Genomic DNA, 19,487 nt, shown 5'->3' on the forward strand with positions numbered 1-19,487 from the left:
TGCTGGGAAAACTGGTAGACTTTTATTTTCAGTCTTCAAAACAACCCATTAACCATCCTGTTGTCCCATTTTCAAAAAGATTTTATATCAGAAATGTGGGTTTCTTTCAACCAACAAAATAACGTGGATGGTTCCATACAACGCTCTTCACAAGTTAAATAAATGACCAGTTCACTACTTTGTTTTATTCAAAGTTATAGCATGTAAAGAAAAATTGATAATAGAACGTTGAAAAACGTAGGAAAAAAAAAAAGTCAAAAACATCGGAAAAAGTGACAAAAACATCGGAAAAAGTGACAAAAACATCGGAAAAAGTGACAAAAACATCGGGAAACGTGACAAAAACGTCGGGAAACGTGACAAAAACATCGGAAAAAGTGACAAAAACATCGGGAAACGTGACAAAAACATCGGGAAACGTGACAAAAACATCGGGAAAACGTGACAAAAACATCGGAAAAAGTGACAAAAACAATGGGAAACGTGACAAAAACATGAGAAAAACTTTTTAAAAAAAGCGCAGAAAAATATTGACAGAAAATTCGAAAAAAGTGTGTCCAAAAAGACGACCAAAACGTTGGAAATTTTTTTACATTTTGACCCAGAAAAACAAAAGGTTGCATGGTCGACGGGGAAGACAACACAAGGGTTAAACACAGAGGGAACTCCTCTTGACTCTGCTAAAACGGTTCTGGTGCTGCTCCTCAAACAAAACCAGTCACAGGAAAACGCTAACATTCTACTAGCACATGTATAGATTAGAGCCCGCCTCTTCAGTTCAAACTGGCCAATCAGGTCATTACTCAGGTCAGTAATCAGGTGTGTTACATCCAGTAATTAACATTCATCTAAACTAAATCAATCCTTTGTCTTTGTTAATTAATGTTGGACATTTAAATAAAGAAAACCTAATTAAATAAAAAGGTGGAGTTGAATTACTTTTATTGTTGTAATGTTTAAGGCCTGATAAACTTCCACAAATCAATTCATCAAATAAAAAAACATGACAAATCCCAATATTTCCAATGTGACATTTAAAAGCCGACATGACAGATCTTTAGTGAAATACTCATCCTACCATTTTATCTTCACGACAACCGCATCCGTTTGATCACTGATATCTGTATTTTTTAAACGACAATTATCCACACTGACATGTCTTATATACACATATGAATGATGGAAACGATGAACTGAGGTGAACGGGGAGTAGGGTCGCGACGATTCACGGTGAAAGCGACGAAGAGGAGAACATTTAAATATTGACAGCAAGAATGTGATAGGCTGATAGAGATTGTAGCTAAATCTGGTTGGTTTAAACTAAAAGACTACACGCTCCCAATCAGCTGATAAGGGGAAGCAGGAGGAGAGGGAGGTGAATGAGAAGGAGTAGGAAGCATTAGATAGTCTTCCTGACTCAACTCATGCTAATCTTCATGTGGCTAGTTTCCAATAACATGACCTTTTTTGTTTAATCAGTAAATAGTTTATCAAAGCCCTGTTCACATTTGAAGGATCATTTATGAAAATGTGTCTTAAACAATGAACATGATGTGGCCAGTTTCCAATTAGGCTACTTTATAAAAAGATAGCAATCACAGGGCACACCTCATGAAGGTATTCCTGAAAAAGCACTTACTTCCTTATTTCACACCTCAGCTCACACAGCAATATATGACATGTCCAAGACATGTTAACTTAATGAATGAGTCTCTCAGTGTAACAGAACAAGGCCGTGTTATGAAGTTATCCAGCTCTACAGGAACTGACAAATGGTTTAATGTCATCTTGGAGATAAAACATAACACAAGAAGAACAAAAAATACTATAAATACATATTGTTCTGAAAAAGAAGTAGAGCTGGAAAGCTCAGCTCATCTTCATTCCAAAGTAGTTTCCTGGTTTATGAAATGTGAATGTTTCCCCTGCAGTATGAGGTGTGTTTCCCTGTGAATGACTCCTTACAGGTAAACAAGGACTTAACTCTGACCAAAAGAGATTTTATACATTCATCTGAGTCTCTGTTACCTGTTCCTGCCTGCTTCCACTAAAGCTCTTTGTTTGGGCTTGTCTGCTGCTAAAGTCCAAAACACATTGTATCATGTAACACAACATTTAGCTTGCTTCTGTTACGAGTTCACTTTCATTTAGTTGTTGCTCCTGTAATAAATAAGTCCAGTGTCAGACTCTAACAGCCTCTGTGCTGCTTCCTTTCCCCTACAGAGACCTGGGTTGTAACAAAGGTTTAGTGGACTGAAAGATCAGACAGTGAGTCCAGAAAACAGCTTCTGACTTCTGCCTTTAGTTTGACTAATAAAGTTCAAAATCTTATAAATCTGAGTCAGAAGTTTTCACACTTACTTACTCTGACAACAGTTTCCTCTCCATATATATATAATCAGAATATTTACACAACATTTTTCTTTTAATTAAGCTAAATAATCAGGATGTTGCTGTCAAGTTGTCAAACACCAGAGAGGACATTTTATTGATCTCTACTTCATAATGATGGTTCCATACATGTTACAGTAGTTTATCTATAGGACCCAAACTATATGCATATCTAGAAAGAGTACACATAGAGTTATATAGTTATATAGTGAGTATATGAACTGAATATAAACCTGTAATACAGAAAGGATATTAATCACACACACAAACATATGCTCCATAGCGACAAACTCAACATTTTGTCAACTCCTAATACATTTTGCTTCAAGACTCTTTCATGTTATAGTTATATTCAAGATTTGAAAGCAAGTTTTTTAGGGTCTTTAATATAAAGGTTTGTTGTAGAAGCGTATCATTTCAGGTATTGTGAAGAGCTGGAGATGTGAAGAGTTTACTGCTTTACCAGTACAGGATGTGTTTGTAAATCAGGTCTCTGGATTCAGTTTCTCAGAGAGCTCAGAGCTGTTGTCAGGAGCTGTAAGGAAAAAGACACTGTTACTGAGCTGCCTTTAATAAACAGAGGATGATGCAGCCTGTCGTTCAGATTAACTCTACAGATCCACCAAAAGGTGTTCAGTATTTCCAGCCTCTGAAACAGGTTTAGCATCTGATGTTTTATCCAGAACCAAGAGACATGCTCCATCTGTCAGAATCAATGACCTGACTCAACACCTTGAATGTGATATTTGCAACCAGCAGCCTCCAACCCCAAGAGCTTTTTATATTTGCTTCTATACATATGTTTTCATCTTTGTGAAGCACTTTGGTGCAAACTTGTTTGATTTTAAAGTGCTATATAAATGAAAAACTAAACAAAAATAAAATTTTCTTTTTCAGTTCTCATTTTATTTTATTGGTCATTATATATATATATATATATATATATATATATATATATATAATGACCAATAAAATAAAATTTATTTATATATATATATATGGAATTAAATTGAAAGGAATACAAAACCAGAAAAAATACATGAAAAGATTTAAGAAATAATGATTATTATTTGTGTGAGAGTAATAACAGATTATTGAATTTGCATGCATGGATTGTGGATTCGGTGGTATATATATATATATATATATATATATATATCTCTACCACCGAATTCAATAATCTGTTATTACTGTCACACAAATAATAATCATTATTTCTTAAATCTTTTCATGTATTTTTTCTGGTTTTGTTTCTTTCAATTTAATTCCATTTTATTTATTCCATGTTATTTAGTACTCCCATCGACAGTAATTCCAGCTCATGTCAAACAGTCATTGTTTTTGGTCTCTCTGTTAGCGGAGAAATCCCTGAGTGAGAAAATAATTTACTAATTTATAATGTCTTTACTCAAGTCTGTTTTTCAGTAACACATCCTGGTAACAGCATGTCAGACCAGATACAATAGAATAAAAACAGTTCTATTCACATTGTAGAGGGAGTTTGGCTGAAACAAGAAGAGAAGACAAATCATTTCAGTTGTCACAGTTGGAAATGCCAGAACATAATTTGTCACCTTTTTGTTTACTTCTTTGGTCTCTCACTTTTCTTCTTTTTGTAAACTGCAAATCCAAAAGTAGGCTAGATAACTTTTCCTTTCTCCTCTCTCACCTTTCTTGTTTTTGTAAAAAATGAATCCATTGGCAGCGGCGAGGACGACAGCAAGAACAGCCACTCCAGCAGTGATGGGAACGGTCATGTCAGAAGGCTTCTCTGTTGAACAAATAACAACAATATGTCAACAACCAGATAGACAAAACAGGTTAGAACAGAAGTACATCCATCTGTGTATTATACCTACTGTACACACATTACTTATGAATTAATTGCATGTTGGTTTGTCCTGCAACGGATTGAGTGCATTGGTTTAAAATCAAACACAAAAAATGACTTGCTCGTTGTACTGTACAAATGTGTCTCTGAAATAAAGGGTGACGGAGCTAGCCCGCTAACTGGCAGTTGAGGCTTTTTTGTGTGTATGTGGTAGTATGGCCACAGATATCAAACAGTAGGCTTACACACAGCATCAGAAAGGTGACAAATCAATAAATCATGAACTTCAGGACAACTGAAGTAACCTAAACACATCTTTCAGTCACTTCCTAGTCCAGTCTTACCTCTGTTGGTCCTGATCTTTGCTTTGTCCAGTTTGGTGATGATGTCGTCCTCCACACCAGAGAGATGAAACACACAGTCGTACCTCCTCCAGTCTTCAGCTGGGACTGATGAAAGGTCCAGGTCAACACTCATCTGGAAGGATCCATCGTGGTTGGGGAGGATCTCTCCGACGTCCACGTCCTCATGATGCTCCTCTCCATCTTTCCTCCAGAACATCATGGCTCTGTCAGGGTAGAAACCTGTAGCGTGGCAGCTGACTGGAGAGGAGGGAGACTTCTGGAGGAGAGACACTGAAGGAACCTCTGCAGAGAGAGAGAGAGAGAGAGAGAGAGAGAGAGAGAGAGAGAGAGAGAGAGAGAGAGTACACAGCAATCAACCTATACAATTTATTTTATTACTATATAGAACTACTATATAGAACTACTAGTGGTCAAAACCTATATAGTGTACCTTTAAGTGAAATCCAGACTCAACAGATGTAAGTTAGGCTTACACCATGTAAACATTACATTTTCTTTTAGGTAAATGCACTACATGTACAGGCCCATACAATCTTATGAGCTATAAAAACATCTGACAGGGCTACATAACAACTCATCAGTTACATAATCTCCACATCATAGACAGAGAAGGAAACAATAGTCAGAGAAGCTGACATTTTTTACAGTTTAAAGCAACAACTATGTTAATTTTCTGTAAAACATCAACGTTTCAATTTTAAAACACTGACACTCACTGACTGCACACTGGCACAATGGCAGTTCAGTCTGAGCAGACTGTATGGACATTGTTGGGTTCATCAAACTACATCAGGAAATGTGATTCTACCTTTTCTCAGCAGAGAGCTCTTGCCGTAGTCCAAATACATCTTCAGCCATTCAGGAAACGTCTCAGTGAGGATAATCTCATTGTGTTTTATTCTAGATTTGTAAGCATCCCAACTCTGTTTGATGATGACAGCCTGTGGTTTTGCAGCGATCCATGTCGATGTCTTCAGGTCGAATGCTATGAAGTCTTCTCCATCATATCCAAACTGCAAATAACCATTGACCTCTCCAGTCTCATCATCCCACTCACAGCCAGTCATCTCCTGGAGAATGTGGACATCTGAGAGAGAGAGACTGTACCTTTTAACAATGCAGTAAATAATTACAATATAACATATAACACTCATAAATACTGTACCTCCAGTTTGGTTGAAGCGTTGCTTAAAGTTATCCATCCAGGGTTTGAAGTTGTTAGGCAGAGTATCAAAACATTCTCTAGTGAGCATCTCCAACTGCTGAGGATTGTCTTTTAATACATTTTTCATCCAGTCCTGTTTTGGTTCTACTATCTTTTTGTTGCTGTCACAGTAAGAAAACAGAAGTTCATCCACCAGTGCAGAAGCCACAAACTCTGGGAAGTTTGGGACTCCAGATGATGCCGTTACGAAAATCTTGAGTGAGTGTTTCACTGCAGGACAAACAAGGTTTATACATTCAGTATAAATATAAAAACATCATCATCACACTCATCGTGAATATGAAGTATTCAGTATAATTCCATTAAAAACCAAATAGTCTCATCATGTTGAAGCTAAAGTGAAACTAAACCACAGGTGTGTCCCGGAGCTACACAGGAACAAAGTGGAAAGTGAAGATTCATATATAACCTTTATTTTAAAATCTGGGATATCACTGAGGTCTCCCTCATCTTCAGTGATGTCTAGATACAAGAAACAAACACGAGCAACTGCACACTGAGGTCAAATGATTTGAAATAAGAAAATAATTAAAATGTGATCTTACCTGGAGATGAGACGTGACAGAAGAGAAGCAACAACAGGAACTTTTTCATCTTGTTTTGAGAAAGACGTAAACGACTGAGCTGGTTCATCTGTTTTGTCTTCTGTGCTTTTTGAGGGAAGGAGGAAGTGTCTCTGTTCTGATGAGAGATGGACGGTTGATACAGAAGTTGAGAAACTTGTTTTACTCCTTTTACACTGTGCTATGTTGTGCTTTATAATTCCAATCTATCATCCTAATTATTTTCTCCCTTTCCCTTCCCCGTTTGCATACAATGTTATTTTATTGATGTATTTTTATCTGGTTTGTTTCTTGTGCTGCTGTAACATCTTATTTCCCCTCGCTGAGGATCAATAAACAGTTATTTCTTCTGATCTTACATTCAGAGTAATTAGTAGATCTGTAACCTGTGCTGACCTCTACTGGTGACCAGCAGGAATTACAACAACATCAGCAGAACACTTTCTATCTGCGGCCTGTATCAGAAAGATTAAAGCAGATATGATATCCCTAATGTCAGGGGGAAAGGGAATATATCATCTTGTAAATATGATGCTTACACAACGTGTTTATATTCTATCTGAAAGTGAAAATCTTCTGTACTGCCCCTTCAGAATGGTTTAGAAAAAAAAAACTTTTTTTGAGCACAGGCTGATGTACGGACTCCACCTGAACTCACGATTACAGCTACACCCACACAAATAAGCGAGTAAAGAGAGACAATGACCTGGCAGCAGATTGTCTTTTCACCAAGAAGGAAGTTTCCCTCATCACGACTCTAATAATAGCTAAACTGATTCCCCTGAAGACAGCGGCCACGTCCGGGTTAACAGGCCCGTTAATCCCAAAAACAAGCCATCAGAACCATTACAGGGTTTGTAAAACAAACTAAACAGAAAAAATAGTTTCGCTGTAGTTGCACTAGTTTTTTGAAAAGGGATGCCATATTTAGATTTTGATAAATTAAAACATTGTCATTAGTTGTAGATGAAAATTAAGACTTTAAAAAAAAATAGAAACATTTTCAACACCACAAACAAAGTAAAACTTAATATAATTTGTAGTGGGAGTATTCATGTGAAACAGAAAATGTATCACAACTTTTAGTGAGTAGATATGTTTAATTTATCATATATGAAAAGTAACATTGAGAATCCAGAAAGAACAGCTGTAAAAATAAAAAGACTTCCCATTTAGGAACAAAAAATGTTATCGACATAGATTATTTGGTGTAATATGTAACTCCTGCAACCACCAAAATAATACAGATCTTGTCCAGAATGGTGTCAGATTTGAAGTTTTGGGACGTTATAAAATCTAAACTAGTTACAAAATGAATATATGTGCATCTATTTCTGTGAGCTTTCAGTCAGAGGCCTTCTTTGAAGTCTGATACAGAAATGCAAACTGATATTACATTAAACGTTGTGTGTTTCTCCACAGTTTACCTCTGTTCATTAAACTCTAGCACCGGTTGGGTTCACTCACAGTCATCAAATCTAATCTCGGGATTCAGTTTGACTTGTTTTCCCGGGTCTGACAGCTCAACAGACTCTACCTGCTGAGTCACCCTGATATGTTAAATCCGTCACCATGTGGTACACCAAGTGGATTAAATCCAGACTCCAACAAACAGTTTCTTTTATTTGTCTTTACTTTTATTAAATCCAGGTTTGCTCTGAACTCAGATCTGTCTTTCAGGTTCTTTACAAGTTCCTGGTCATGAAGACTTTGGTATCGTTCCTCGACAGCACTGTGATACACAGTATGTAATACCTCCTCCTCCCCCCACACTGAATAACATCAGATGGACTTATGGAGTGTGAGCAGGGTATTCCCCTGCAGACAGTCTTTGTGCAACTACTAATCACATTACGAGGACAGTTAGCATGCCTCAGAGATGTCACGTCTCAAATTCAATCATCATGTAGCCTGAAGAGTGATGATTAGACAGTTTTACGCAGATAAAGTGAAGACTGAGCTCACTTGGAAAACATCATTTAGTTTTAACACTTAAAATGTTCACGTTTTTGCTGACAAGCAACCAGAGGTGCAATAAGTACTCACATCTTGATTAAAACTAGCAATATCACAGTGCAAGTAAAAGTCCTGCATTCAAAATCTTACTAAAGTAAAAATACACAAGCATTAGCATCAAAACATACTCAACATACCCTAAGTGAAAGTACTCATGAAGCAGAAGGCCTATTTTATAATTATGTATGCGTTCATCACTTTAATTTCAGCTGGTAAAGGTGGAGCTAATGTTAATTATTTTATCTTGGTTGCTTCTATAGGCTCCTGGAAACTGCAGCTTCCTTTATTGCAGAAACGTGCAACTTGTTAAATGAGCAAATAACCAAAGTTAACTTTGAAATGGCCTTTGGGAATCCTGTATCGCTCCACGTTTGAGATGGAAGCGTCCCTTTGTCCACATGTCATTTGCTTCAAATATTACCAAATGATGAACAGCCAAACCCTACGTTATGAAGAAGACCGAAGTAACGTTTTGTATTTGTTTCAAACATCTACTCTGAAATGCTGGTATTGTGACTCCAAAGTCAAGAAGATTTCTGTGATTTTCTTAATTTTTCTGGCTGTTGACCGGAACTCCCTCTGCTCCCTCGACTAGTACCCACACTGGAAGCCATGATGCCCCTAAGGTGTCTAGATTAAACGTTCCTATTCTGTTAATAGATGCCTCAGATCTGGGCCGAAGAGCTTTGATAATACTTATCCACCTCGTTCTGGTCACCACCGGTTTTCCAGTCTGCTTTGCATCACTGCCAAATCCTCCTTATACGGCCTAGCACCACCGCCTACATGCTTCTCTCTCTCTATCTCCTTATTTTCCTCCATTTTTATCCCCCTCTCCTTTCAATTAAAGGATTATCTTTCCTACTCTAAATCTAGATCAAAGGATCAAAGGTTGGGGGTTAAAGGTGAGATTGCGACAGGTAAAGGTAAAAACAGTCCCAAGACACCGACCACGTCATCACAATGTCCTGGGTTTGAGTCCGGCTGGGGAACTCTGTTGCCAGATTGGGTTTTGTTTTTTGCTCAATTGGGCTAGCTATTTTTTATTGGATTGTTTTGGTATGAAATGGGTTTGAGTGACTTGTGAATTAGAGCAAAGTTTTTGTAAGACTAAGCAAAAATATACCATAGAATATGACCATAAGCAGAAAAAAAAACCCTGTGTCTCCTGGTATTTATTTCCTGATTTATTTTTGTGATAAAACCTAGTTATATACAGTCTGTATAGTGTCTAGTGTTTTCTTCTTCATTTACAAGCAACATTGTCTCACTTAAAGAAGCTATTTTACTCTGAAGGTGACATTGGTTTTGCATGGCCTCCGGCAGAGCTTTCCAAAGCCCCGGCAACCAGATGGCAAAATCCAAATCACCTGTGGAGCCGTGGCCAACGGTGCCAAGAGAGAGACACGCTGCTGAGGTGCACGTCAGCAGAGGAATTAAGTTGTTTTATTTAATACAGAAGAGAGATCAGCAGTTTGCCAAAAGACAGATTACTGCAGCGAATAAGAGGGCTGTGTTTCCTCACGTAGGGTTTGGTCTGAACTGGTCAAAACAGTTACTTCATTAGTACAAGTGTTTCTGTTTAATATGTGACAGTGTTACTGCTCTAAACTTGTCCTGAGATAAAGAATCGATGAAGCAGTGGGTGTGGAGGATGTCTGCAGGCAGTTATGTCATCTTAATCAGGTTGAATGAACTTCACATGTCTGGGTAATCAATTAGCAGTCTACTCTACGACCATGAGATACATTAAAGTGAGCTGGTAGAGAGGTAAGGAAGGGGAGAGGGTCAGAGGTTAAATACAACTCCAGTCTTGACCCCTGAGTCCTAAATAGCTCAGACATTTAATTCCTGCCGGTGCCTCACACCTATCGAGGGACCACCCTATAGATAGATAGATATATGTTCTTGATGTTGATGATAGTTGTGGAAGTTGATGTGTTTTCTGTATAGACTGGTTTACAGCGGAGCAGATGGTGGATCAGCAGTTAACACTCAAGTTAAGCACATTTAAATCACAGAGCCACTCGCCACCATTCGCTGGATTTAACCAATTAACTCGTTGCCTGTGTGATGTAGGGTCAAGGTAGTTTGGGGAAGGACTCACTTTTACTTTGTCACATCCCTTGATCAAGTTTTTTTTTTTTTTTACAGCAGATAAAGCCTGTGGCATGCTCGTAATCAGGCATGTCAGTGCCAGGTTCAGTCAGGTGACTTGTTTTCACCTGCAGGGCGATCCTTGTAGTCCGAAGAGTTTAGTCCGACCTTTAAAGTGCTCATATTATGCTTTTTGGCTCTTCCCCTTTCCTTTGTGTTATATATCTTTTTTGTGCATGGTATAGGTTTACAAAGTGAAAAAGCCCAAAGTCCACCCCAAAGGGACTTACCATCTCCAACAGAAAACTCTGTTCACAAACTGCTCCAAACAGCTCTATTGTAGTCCAGCCTTTACTTCAGAGACAAACGTGCGTCACTTTGTAACACACGCTATAATGCTCACCTAGCTGCTAGTGTGGCACGCCCTCATACTCTGCTTCTGACTGGGTAATAGTCCTTATCTAGGTACTGCACATGTGCGACTCCCAACAAAGATGGAACAGAAGTGAGATGTCTCACTCTGTAGCTAAAACAGAGAGCTCAACACACAGGGTGAAAAGAGGAGCTGCAGTACAACAAAAATATGGTGTTTTTTGAAAATTAAACCATGTAAACCTTTTCTGATATAACCTCTAAATACAATTATGAACCTGAAAATTACGTTTAATATGAGCACTTTAACCTGTGTCACATCTCAAACCTCCACCTTTCCTGTCACTCTCATTCCCCTCTTCTCATTTCTCAGTTTGTCCATCTTTGAATACTTTCCTTGCCTTCTCAACTTGCGTGTCCTAGTCCCCAAAAACTTTTCTTCATGAACTGGTCAATTTTGACATTTTGCTATTTTGCTTCCATACAGTAACATGTCTTCTTACAGACTAATGGAAAGAAAACCTCCATAATACACTTTTAAATTTTGTTTTTTTTAACTACAATTTGTGTTAGAAAGAAATATCCAAAATCCCATCTGTAAAAACCTTTGACTCTATTGATAATGTAGTTATACATACTAAAAAGTACATTGACTTTTGGTACTTCTAGAATATTTTGATGCTAATGCTTTCGCACTTTTACTTAGGCTGAGTAACATTTTAAATGCAGGACTTTTAGACTATTTCTACAGTGTGGTATTGCTACTTTAACTTAAATAAACAATCTAAGTACTTCTTCTACCACTTATAGTTGGTGATGTGCCTCTTGCTGTGTCTGTGTCTTGTGTACTCTGCAATCTGTTTGTGAAAAACACCTTGTAGATAGATGAGACTCGGCTGGTTGACTACATAAAGATTAAAAAAGAAGCTCAGTAATAGTAATCTCTGAGTAATCTCAGGGGCTCACCTGAGTGCTGCTGTGGCTCCGCCTCAGGGTGATCCAGTTTAATTGACTTATTCCAACAGGTTGAGGCTGATTTCCTCTGCAGCTCACAGACAGATCATCACTGATTGCCCTGGACTTCTCAGCCACTCACACAGGTAGGAAACAAACAGAGCTGCGCTACACAGACAATATGAAATATCACAAATCTTAAACCTCGAGAAACTAATCACTATGAATAGCCATTTGACCTTTTGATTTTCTCATAAAAAAACACATAATGACACATTTGTCATGATATGAAGCGTTCAGAGGCAAGACAAGGGAAGACTAGACTTAATGAATGAAAAGTAACTATGTTTACATTCATATTGTTGTTGCTGCATTTTGTTGATTGATCACATTTGTTTTCTATCTACAGCAATGTACCATGTGGAACTTTTTATTACTTAGACAATGACATCATGCTAAAGAAAATACTAGAATCCCATGATAATCTTAATCACCTTCTGTTAAACATAACCTATTACATTTTTTTTTAACAATTCTTATTTAGGGTTAGGGTTACCCAAGACCTTTTCTTGGGTTAGGGGGGATTAGGATTAGGGTTACCCGAGACCTTTTCTAGAGTTAGGGTTATCCAGGACCTTTTCTCAACTTCTTCGGCCATATTGCACAAGTCTGCTTTGATTGTTATCACAGATTATGTCCTCTGCATTTTTTATGTTGAATTTGTCAAAGATGTGTCAGGAAACATCATTTAATCGTTTATAGAAATTTACTCTATTTGAACCATACTGCAGTCTTCTATTTTTAAAATAGCAATGGGGTCGAAAATTGCTAAACTAGCATCACGCTTTAAATGCCAATAAATAAACACCACAGCCTTGACCTGGGTTGAATCTTGTCGTGATTTCTCTTGCGGGTATTACTGATGGTTGATCGGCTTTATGAGCTTACCCAGCGGCTTCTGCTTTTTTCACAGCATTTGCTTCTTTGACCAGGACCAGGATCAAGAAGGATACTGTAGCCATACCTCAGACATAGTCGTCTGTTTACCACTTTGACAGAGTAGAGGAGGCAACTCCCTAGGTTGAAGCTGTGTGTTAATTGCCCTTAAAAAGCTCAAGTGCCACAAATTCCCATTTTGATTTGGCTCTAAAACATCACCAACACCATCAACAATGGGTAACTCCAAAAGTGGCGCTGTGTCCAAGGAGATCCTGGAGGACCTGAAACTCCACACCAAGTTCACAGAGACTGAGATTGCTCAGTGGTATGAAAACTTCAAGAAGCAGTGTCCAGAAGGGCGCATCACAAAAGAGGAATTCCAGAGCATCTACACCAGGTTCTTCCCGGAAAGTGACGCCCAGACATACGCCCAGCATGTCTTCCGCTCCTTTGACACAAACGAGGATGGAACACTGGACTTCAAGGAGTACATCATTGCTCTCCACATGACATCAACAGGGAAAACCACCAGCAAACTGGAGTGGGCCTTCTCGCTGTTCGACGTGGACAGGAATGGATACATCACAAAGTCAGAGGTCAAGGAAATCTGTACGGTGAGTTTTGGAGAAAGGGAAGTGATGCAGTAGCCTTGCAAACAACCAGTTGCTGTAGTTTGCCAACTGTTTAGCTTCCAGTTGTTGAGTGAATTGTCTGAAGGAATAGTTGAGTGCTGTGAGTAAAAATTAAGTATAGGCAACAGTCTCATCTGTATAGAAGTTGATATTAGACCATCCTGTACTGTATCTGTTTGCGGCTTCTAGACAAAGGTTAGACATTGGCAGGTTTTGCAGACCTAACGTCTGGTTCTTCTCTATACATTAGGGCACTTTCACAACTATAGTTCGTTGGACTCTGTGCCACTCAGGGGTGAATTTGCAACATTGTTGCATTTTTATAATATTTTAGAAGAAGGCAAACAATTTGAGCAGCTGACAGACTGCAAGTGAAAGAGAGACGATGATGTGTTATCGCACAAACAACCAGCGATGTATGGTCAGAACAACTTATGGATCTGAAAGTTATCCCTTAATCATATATATGTCTGTACATTGTGTGCAAAATTGAAATTTAAGGCTAGTAAATGCATTGTTTTTGGTCCACTTCTTGTATTTGGGTCGGACCGCATTCTCACCTGAAGTCAACCAAACTTTAGTTCACTTGAAAGCAAACCGAGAACTCCGTTTTCAAGTGCACCAGAGTTTGTTTGTTTGATCTGCAGAGTTCGGATGAGCTTTCACACCAGCCCAAACAAACCGGTCTATGAGAACAAATTCTCCAGGGTATATTTTAAATGGACCAAATGAGGTAGGTGTTAAAGCAACCTTGGAAAGCAACGTAATAAAAAATCTGGTAGAATGGACAGTTGACAATTGAGTGGTAGACATAAAGGTAAGAAAGATCAGTAATTGACATTTGCTGAGCAGTGAGCTCTGAAGGAAGCTATATGTACAACATCTATAGACACATGGAGATCACAGGAGCATGTTCTGATCGAACATATGATCGTATGAAAAGATGTTGCTCTATTTGGATGTGCAACTCTTTTTAAATGCAGAGTCCCATTTTCTGTCATTTGTGATCTCATTTCTATTAGCACCCACTCAATAATAGTACCGATTTTCCTGTCACCAAATATATCTCTATAGCATCTCATGGTGTTACTCTTGTTATGTAACATTTGTTAAACACAAGATTACACTTGATTGATTGATGCTGATAAACAGTTTAGGATGAATTAAGGGCTAAGCCTACAGAGAGCAGAGAGTGAGGATGGGAGGATATATAAATATAGAATTAAGAGAATGAAGAGTGGCCAGGTAACATGTTCTCATCTTATTTTAACAATTTTGGATCAAGATAAATGAGACGTGGCAGTATGGTTATAAAAACTCAAATTAGAAATGAAACCAATATAGACTCAGTAATCCATATCATTTTGAGTAAACTATGGCAAGTATAAACAACAGTATCATCTGCATACAGGATGATTTGGGACTGTCACATACTGTATATTTTGGTGGCTTCTAGACAAAGGTTGGCAATTTCACAGAATTCAACAATACAGTGAATTATATCAATTATAACCTCAAACAACTGCACTTTTCAGTCTTTAAACTTATCTATTGTCACATATAAATGTAGAAAACATTTGAATTTAAAATGATTCACCACTAATGCCACTATTTGGCTAGTTAAATATAACTGACTTACATGCCCTTCTCTAAATGCTTTAGAGATGATCTCATTATATGTATTTCTTTATGTTTATACTGCAAAAATAGCCAGAAAAGACTATGTGAGGTTAACATTAAAAAGCCAAATCCTTCTTCAGTCTGACTGCAGTATGTCTGAATAAAACAACTTGCCACTCTGTTTATGTTCTTCAGTAATCCTTTCTTTAAGCCCCTGCTAATTACAGCAAAATGTGAGTTAGTAGTTTTAGTTTTTATAGTGCTGTTAATATTCCATAGTTTTTCCATATGTGATGAGATTGTTAAGTGTCTTTGTTGAAATGTAGAATACTTTACACTCTGTTGGTGTTCCAGGAAGTCAAAAGGAAGTCACTGTTTTAAAAGGTTTATAAGAAACAGGAACCCAACAATTTAAAGATCATCACTATCAAAGTTTAATATTTCTATGAAAGGCAAAATGTGTTATACCAAAATATAATGCTTTTCTCTCTTTGACCAGTCTGTGTCTTCTATTTTGGCTTCTCACAGGCAATTTTCAAGCTGATTCCTAAAGATGAGCTGGCTGCCCTGGCTGAGGATGAAAACACAGCTGAGAAGAGGGCAAATAAACTCTGGAAGGTCTTTGAGAAGGGCGATAATGGTGAGATACAACAGTGTCAATGGAGAAATTAATGAATAAATATGAGACTTGTAGCTAATAAGAACTGGTTCAGAATGCAGCAGATAGGCTTCTTACTGGTTTCAACAAACGACATCACATCACCCCAATCCTGGCTTCTCTCTATTGGCTCCCTGTTCGATTTAGAGTTGATTTTCAACAGTTTACTGATCACTTAAAAAGCATGTCTGGGTCTGGCCCAAGCTATATAGCAGAAATATTGATTCCATATGAGCCAGTTTGCAGCCTCAGATCTTTAGGTGGGTATTTCTGGTCGTTCTAAAGTTGAGGCTTAAAGGGGTGATAGAATGCAAAACCAAGTTTACCTTGTCATAGTTGAATAACGACAGTTCGGTGGGTAACATGGACATACAGAGAACCTCAAAATCCCATTGATACCTCTTTCCTATGCAAATCTCACAATTTGAAACTGCCTCTGAAAACGGGCAAATCCCAATGAAGCTAATAGTTGACATCAACTCGGTGGCTGTACCTTAATTGGCTCTGGTCGGTACCTTTGTCATGTAGGTCACGTAGATGTACAGCCAAAACAGTCAACTCTCTCTTCTGTTCTGTGACTGAGCCTGAGGAGCAGAGGAGCCAGCACCGTATGCTGAGAGGAGCAGCCCCTCCCCTCTCTCCATGTGCAGCAACACTGCGTCGTTGTAAACCAACCAATCAGCGCGCAGCTCATCTAAATATTCATGAGCATACCATATAAAACCTCTTGTTTCATTCTAGGGCTATTTCACAGGGTTGCATTAGGGAGCAGCACCCGGGCTGTTTTCAGCCCAACCAATGTTACATACCCTATTAGGAGACCTTAAGGAACAGTGTGAAATACCCTATATAATCATTCTATCACCCCTTTAAATCTAAGAGTAACCATGCATTTGCCATCAGGACCCCTTGGCTTTGGAACAACCTCCTAAGAAAATAAGGCTGGCAGAATCAGTGACTTTGTTTTTATTATGATCTTATTTTATGTGAACCCATTACTCCTTTTTATTGCTCTTATCGTCTTTTTATTGCTTTTCTTGTTTTATAATTATTACCTTCAACAAAGGAGGTTATGTTCGGTTTGGTTTGTTTGTCTATCAGCAGGATTACGGAAAAACTAACTAATTAAATTTTCAAGCAGATTCGATTCACAGGACGGCTACACACATTATTTTTTACTTTTGTTAACATTGCGAGATAAGGCATGTCCTTGGCAGAGGTCTGCACTCTCCGAGTTCAACCTTGGTGCTTTTGCTTCTGACTGATTTTTTTCTGTCCAATATTTAGTCAAACAGAAATAATGTATTCTTCCTAAACAGCTGTCTCTGCATCGAAAACAGGAAATGCATTCTACAGCTCGTCCGTTCCAAAGGCTACAGTTGAAATGAATGAAAGCGAAGCAAATATTTACTTTCAGGATTGGGCCTGACCGTTGCCTTACATCTGTTTTACCTGCAAACCTTGAATAATTCTGCTAGAAAAAGGGCTCTCTGCGACTCTTCCAGCAGTATGCAGCGGAATCAGATGCTTCTCAGCTTGTGGACAGCAAACATGATTCATTTGCACAGAGTTGTGTCGAAGTGTTCTGGTCTGTCTGCACTATTAAAGGCTGCAAATTAATCAGTGTGCTCCAGTCTTTTTTATTCCCCCTTGGAACCTTTGTCTTTTATTTCATTAACCTGAACTTAACTTCTTCTTTTTCTATTCCTTTTCTCCTTACAGAACGAGTTGCAGAAGGAGAGTTTATCCAGGGAGTGTTGGACAATGAAGACGCCCTTCGTTTGATTCAGTATTCGCCTGCAAAGTAACTCTTCCACAGATTCATTGTATCTCTCTCCAGTTGTGTCGTTTCCAATTCACCCATAACTCTGCTAATACTGTATGTACACACCGCCGCCGACTTGAGCTGCAAAAGAAGCTCTGGCTGCCCTGTCAAGGACGCTTGTCAAAAAGTACAGGGAAGCTTTTGACGCTTTGGCCGCTCTGACTTGGCAGGACATTCACATCAAGCAAGGAAGACGTACTTAAATAACAAAAACATCACGCACGTACTTCACCAACTCACCGGAGACACCAACTAGCCCAGCTATTTTATACCATGCCTCGTTTTTTTTTTTTAACTGGTCCCTATACGCAAACGAAGTCATATCATAAATTATAGGGAACCCAGTAACAGCGATGATGAGCTTTTCCTCCATTTTCTCGGAACTAATCTTTTGGTAGGAACGAAAGTATGTTCTCTGGAATCAGCCAGTGCGAAGGGTGTCTATATTCCGATTGGTTGCTGGTCGTTTGCTGCTGAACTGCGTCATAGCTCATTACCATAAAGTTGACCAAACTTCAACTTTCTGCTTGATGCTCTGGTCGCTCACCATGCCCAAAACGTGACGCAGACGGATTTGCCGCTTCTTGCAGCTGAGAGAAGCCAGCTTCCATTGAAAATGGACTTCCTGTAACTTTGAACTGAAGTCGGCAGCGGTGTGTACGTACAGATACAATGACACCTGACAGCACCTTCACAACACACAGCCAGTGTGACGTCAGTTTTTAGTTTACATTTCTTGAGAAAATGTAATTATGGGTGTGCGTATTAGCAACTCAAGCACACATTTTAATATGATAACATGTCACATGCTTTAGTTAAAGTATCATTACCATGAAATATGTTGTTTTTTCTCTTCTGGACAGCCAATGCTGGTGTCTGTAGTCTCTCATTCTATCATTCATGTTTTTTAAAACCCAGAACAAGATGTAATTGCAGCAAGGTCAACACATTCTCCCTCCCACCGCGTCAAAAAACGACGCTTTGTCAGTTGCCTTTGGTGTTTGTTAGGGACGCAAAAAGTCTCCTTTGGCAACTCAGTCAGCTGCAGTGGGGCTTTCCTTTTGGCGTCATTTTACGACGCACTTGGTCTGGATTCTTGGCTTCACATTTTGACACCCTGGGTTGGGACCGATTTAGCGTCATTTAAAAATTGTACGTTTAACTGACATGCAGCAGTAAGGTTTAGGAAAAGATGGTGGGTAGGGTTACAAAATGTACGTTTCAGTGACACGCGGGACAAAAATAGAACACAAACCCCGGTCTCCTGGGTAAAAGTCCTGTGTTGTTCCAGCACCCCAACTTACCTCGGTCTTTAATACCACTCGCTACCATTGTCGCTCTTAATATTACGTCATCTTACAGCGCCACGGTCAAGCTGCTGCTCTGCCCAGTGCATTCCATACAGACGCTAAAGGGTGATTTTTGCGTATTTTACGAGTTGGGAATGAGACCGGGTTGGCAAGGTGTAACTGTACCTGGGCCCTTGTTATTGTCTAACGTTGTGTCTTTTATAGTGTTCAATTCATCCGACAACAAAATTAAAACCATGAAGTTGTATCTGTGAGGGTTCTCAGTCATCCAGGTCATAGTATTCGTTTCTCATCTGAGAGACTTCTTCAGTTCTGAAATTGTATGAAATGCATGAAATTGTAATAAAACTTATGTCAGAAGTCTTTTCATTCTTCTCTCTTGTCTATACTGTTACTGGTAATAAAAACTAGGAATGTGGGACTGTGTGTCAGTAATGTGTTAAGAAGTGTTGTGTTAACGAATCAGCAGAACTCTAAAAGAAGAAGGAAGAGTTTACAGCCTTGTTAGTGTCTCTTTGCGGCTGAACTTGAGTTTGGGCGAAATGCTAACATCAGCTTGATAACATGCTCATAATGACAATGCTAACATGCCAACCCAGTCTCCTAAAAATTAAGTTCCCATACAACGAAACTGCATTCTCAGTTACATTTTGAGTATTTTCCAGCATCCAACGCATGTTGTGATACTG

At 38.7% G+C, this 19,487-nt stretch overlaps 2 protein-coding genes across 3 annotated transcripts; one reads left to right on the forward strand and one right to left on the reverse strand.

The window, feature by feature from the left end:
- Window positions 1-925: 925 nt before the first annotated feature.
- LOC144529419 (major histocompatibility complex class I-related protein 1-like) lies at window positions 926-6,493 on the reverse strand. 2 transcript variants are annotated; one of them, XM_078268497.1, is made up of 7 exons: window positions 6,358-6,493; window positions 5,753-6,022; window positions 5,396-5,674; window positions 4,567-4,869; window positions 4,061-4,162; window positions 3,879-3,896; window positions 926-2,926 (listed from the first exon to the last, which is right to left on the reverse strand). In XM_078268497.1, exons 1-7 carry the CDS (start codon window positions 6,443-6,445, stop codon window positions 2,877-2,879), a joined length of 1,110 nt encoding a protein of 369 aa, XP_078124623.1. In that variant the 5' UTR covers window positions 6,446-6,493; the 3' UTR covers window positions 926-2,876. The 2 variants fall into 2 exon arrangements, with proteins under 2 accessions (XP_078124623.1, XP_078124624.1); XM_078268498.1 differs by lacking the exon at window positions 3,879-3,896.
- A 6,493-nt stretch (window positions 6,494-12,986) lies between these two features.
- Window positions 12,987-17,471, forward strand: LOC144528973 (recoverin-like). Its single transcript, XM_078267880.1, has 3 exons — window positions 12,987-13,367; window positions 15,534-15,645; window positions 17,386-17,471. Exons 1-3 carry the CDS (start codon window positions 12,987-12,989, stop codon window positions 17,469-17,471), a joined length of 579 nt encoding a protein of 192 aa, XP_078124006.1.
- The last annotated feature ends 2,016 nt before the right edge of the window (window positions 17,472-19,487 follow it).

Source organism: Sander vitreus, chromosome 14 (assembly GCF_031162955.1).
Source record: "Sander vitreus isolate 19-12246 chromosome 14, sanVit1, whole genome shotgun sequence".
Lineage (NCBI taxonomy): Eukaryota > Metazoa > Chordata > Actinopteri > Perciformes > Percidae > Sander > Sander vitreus.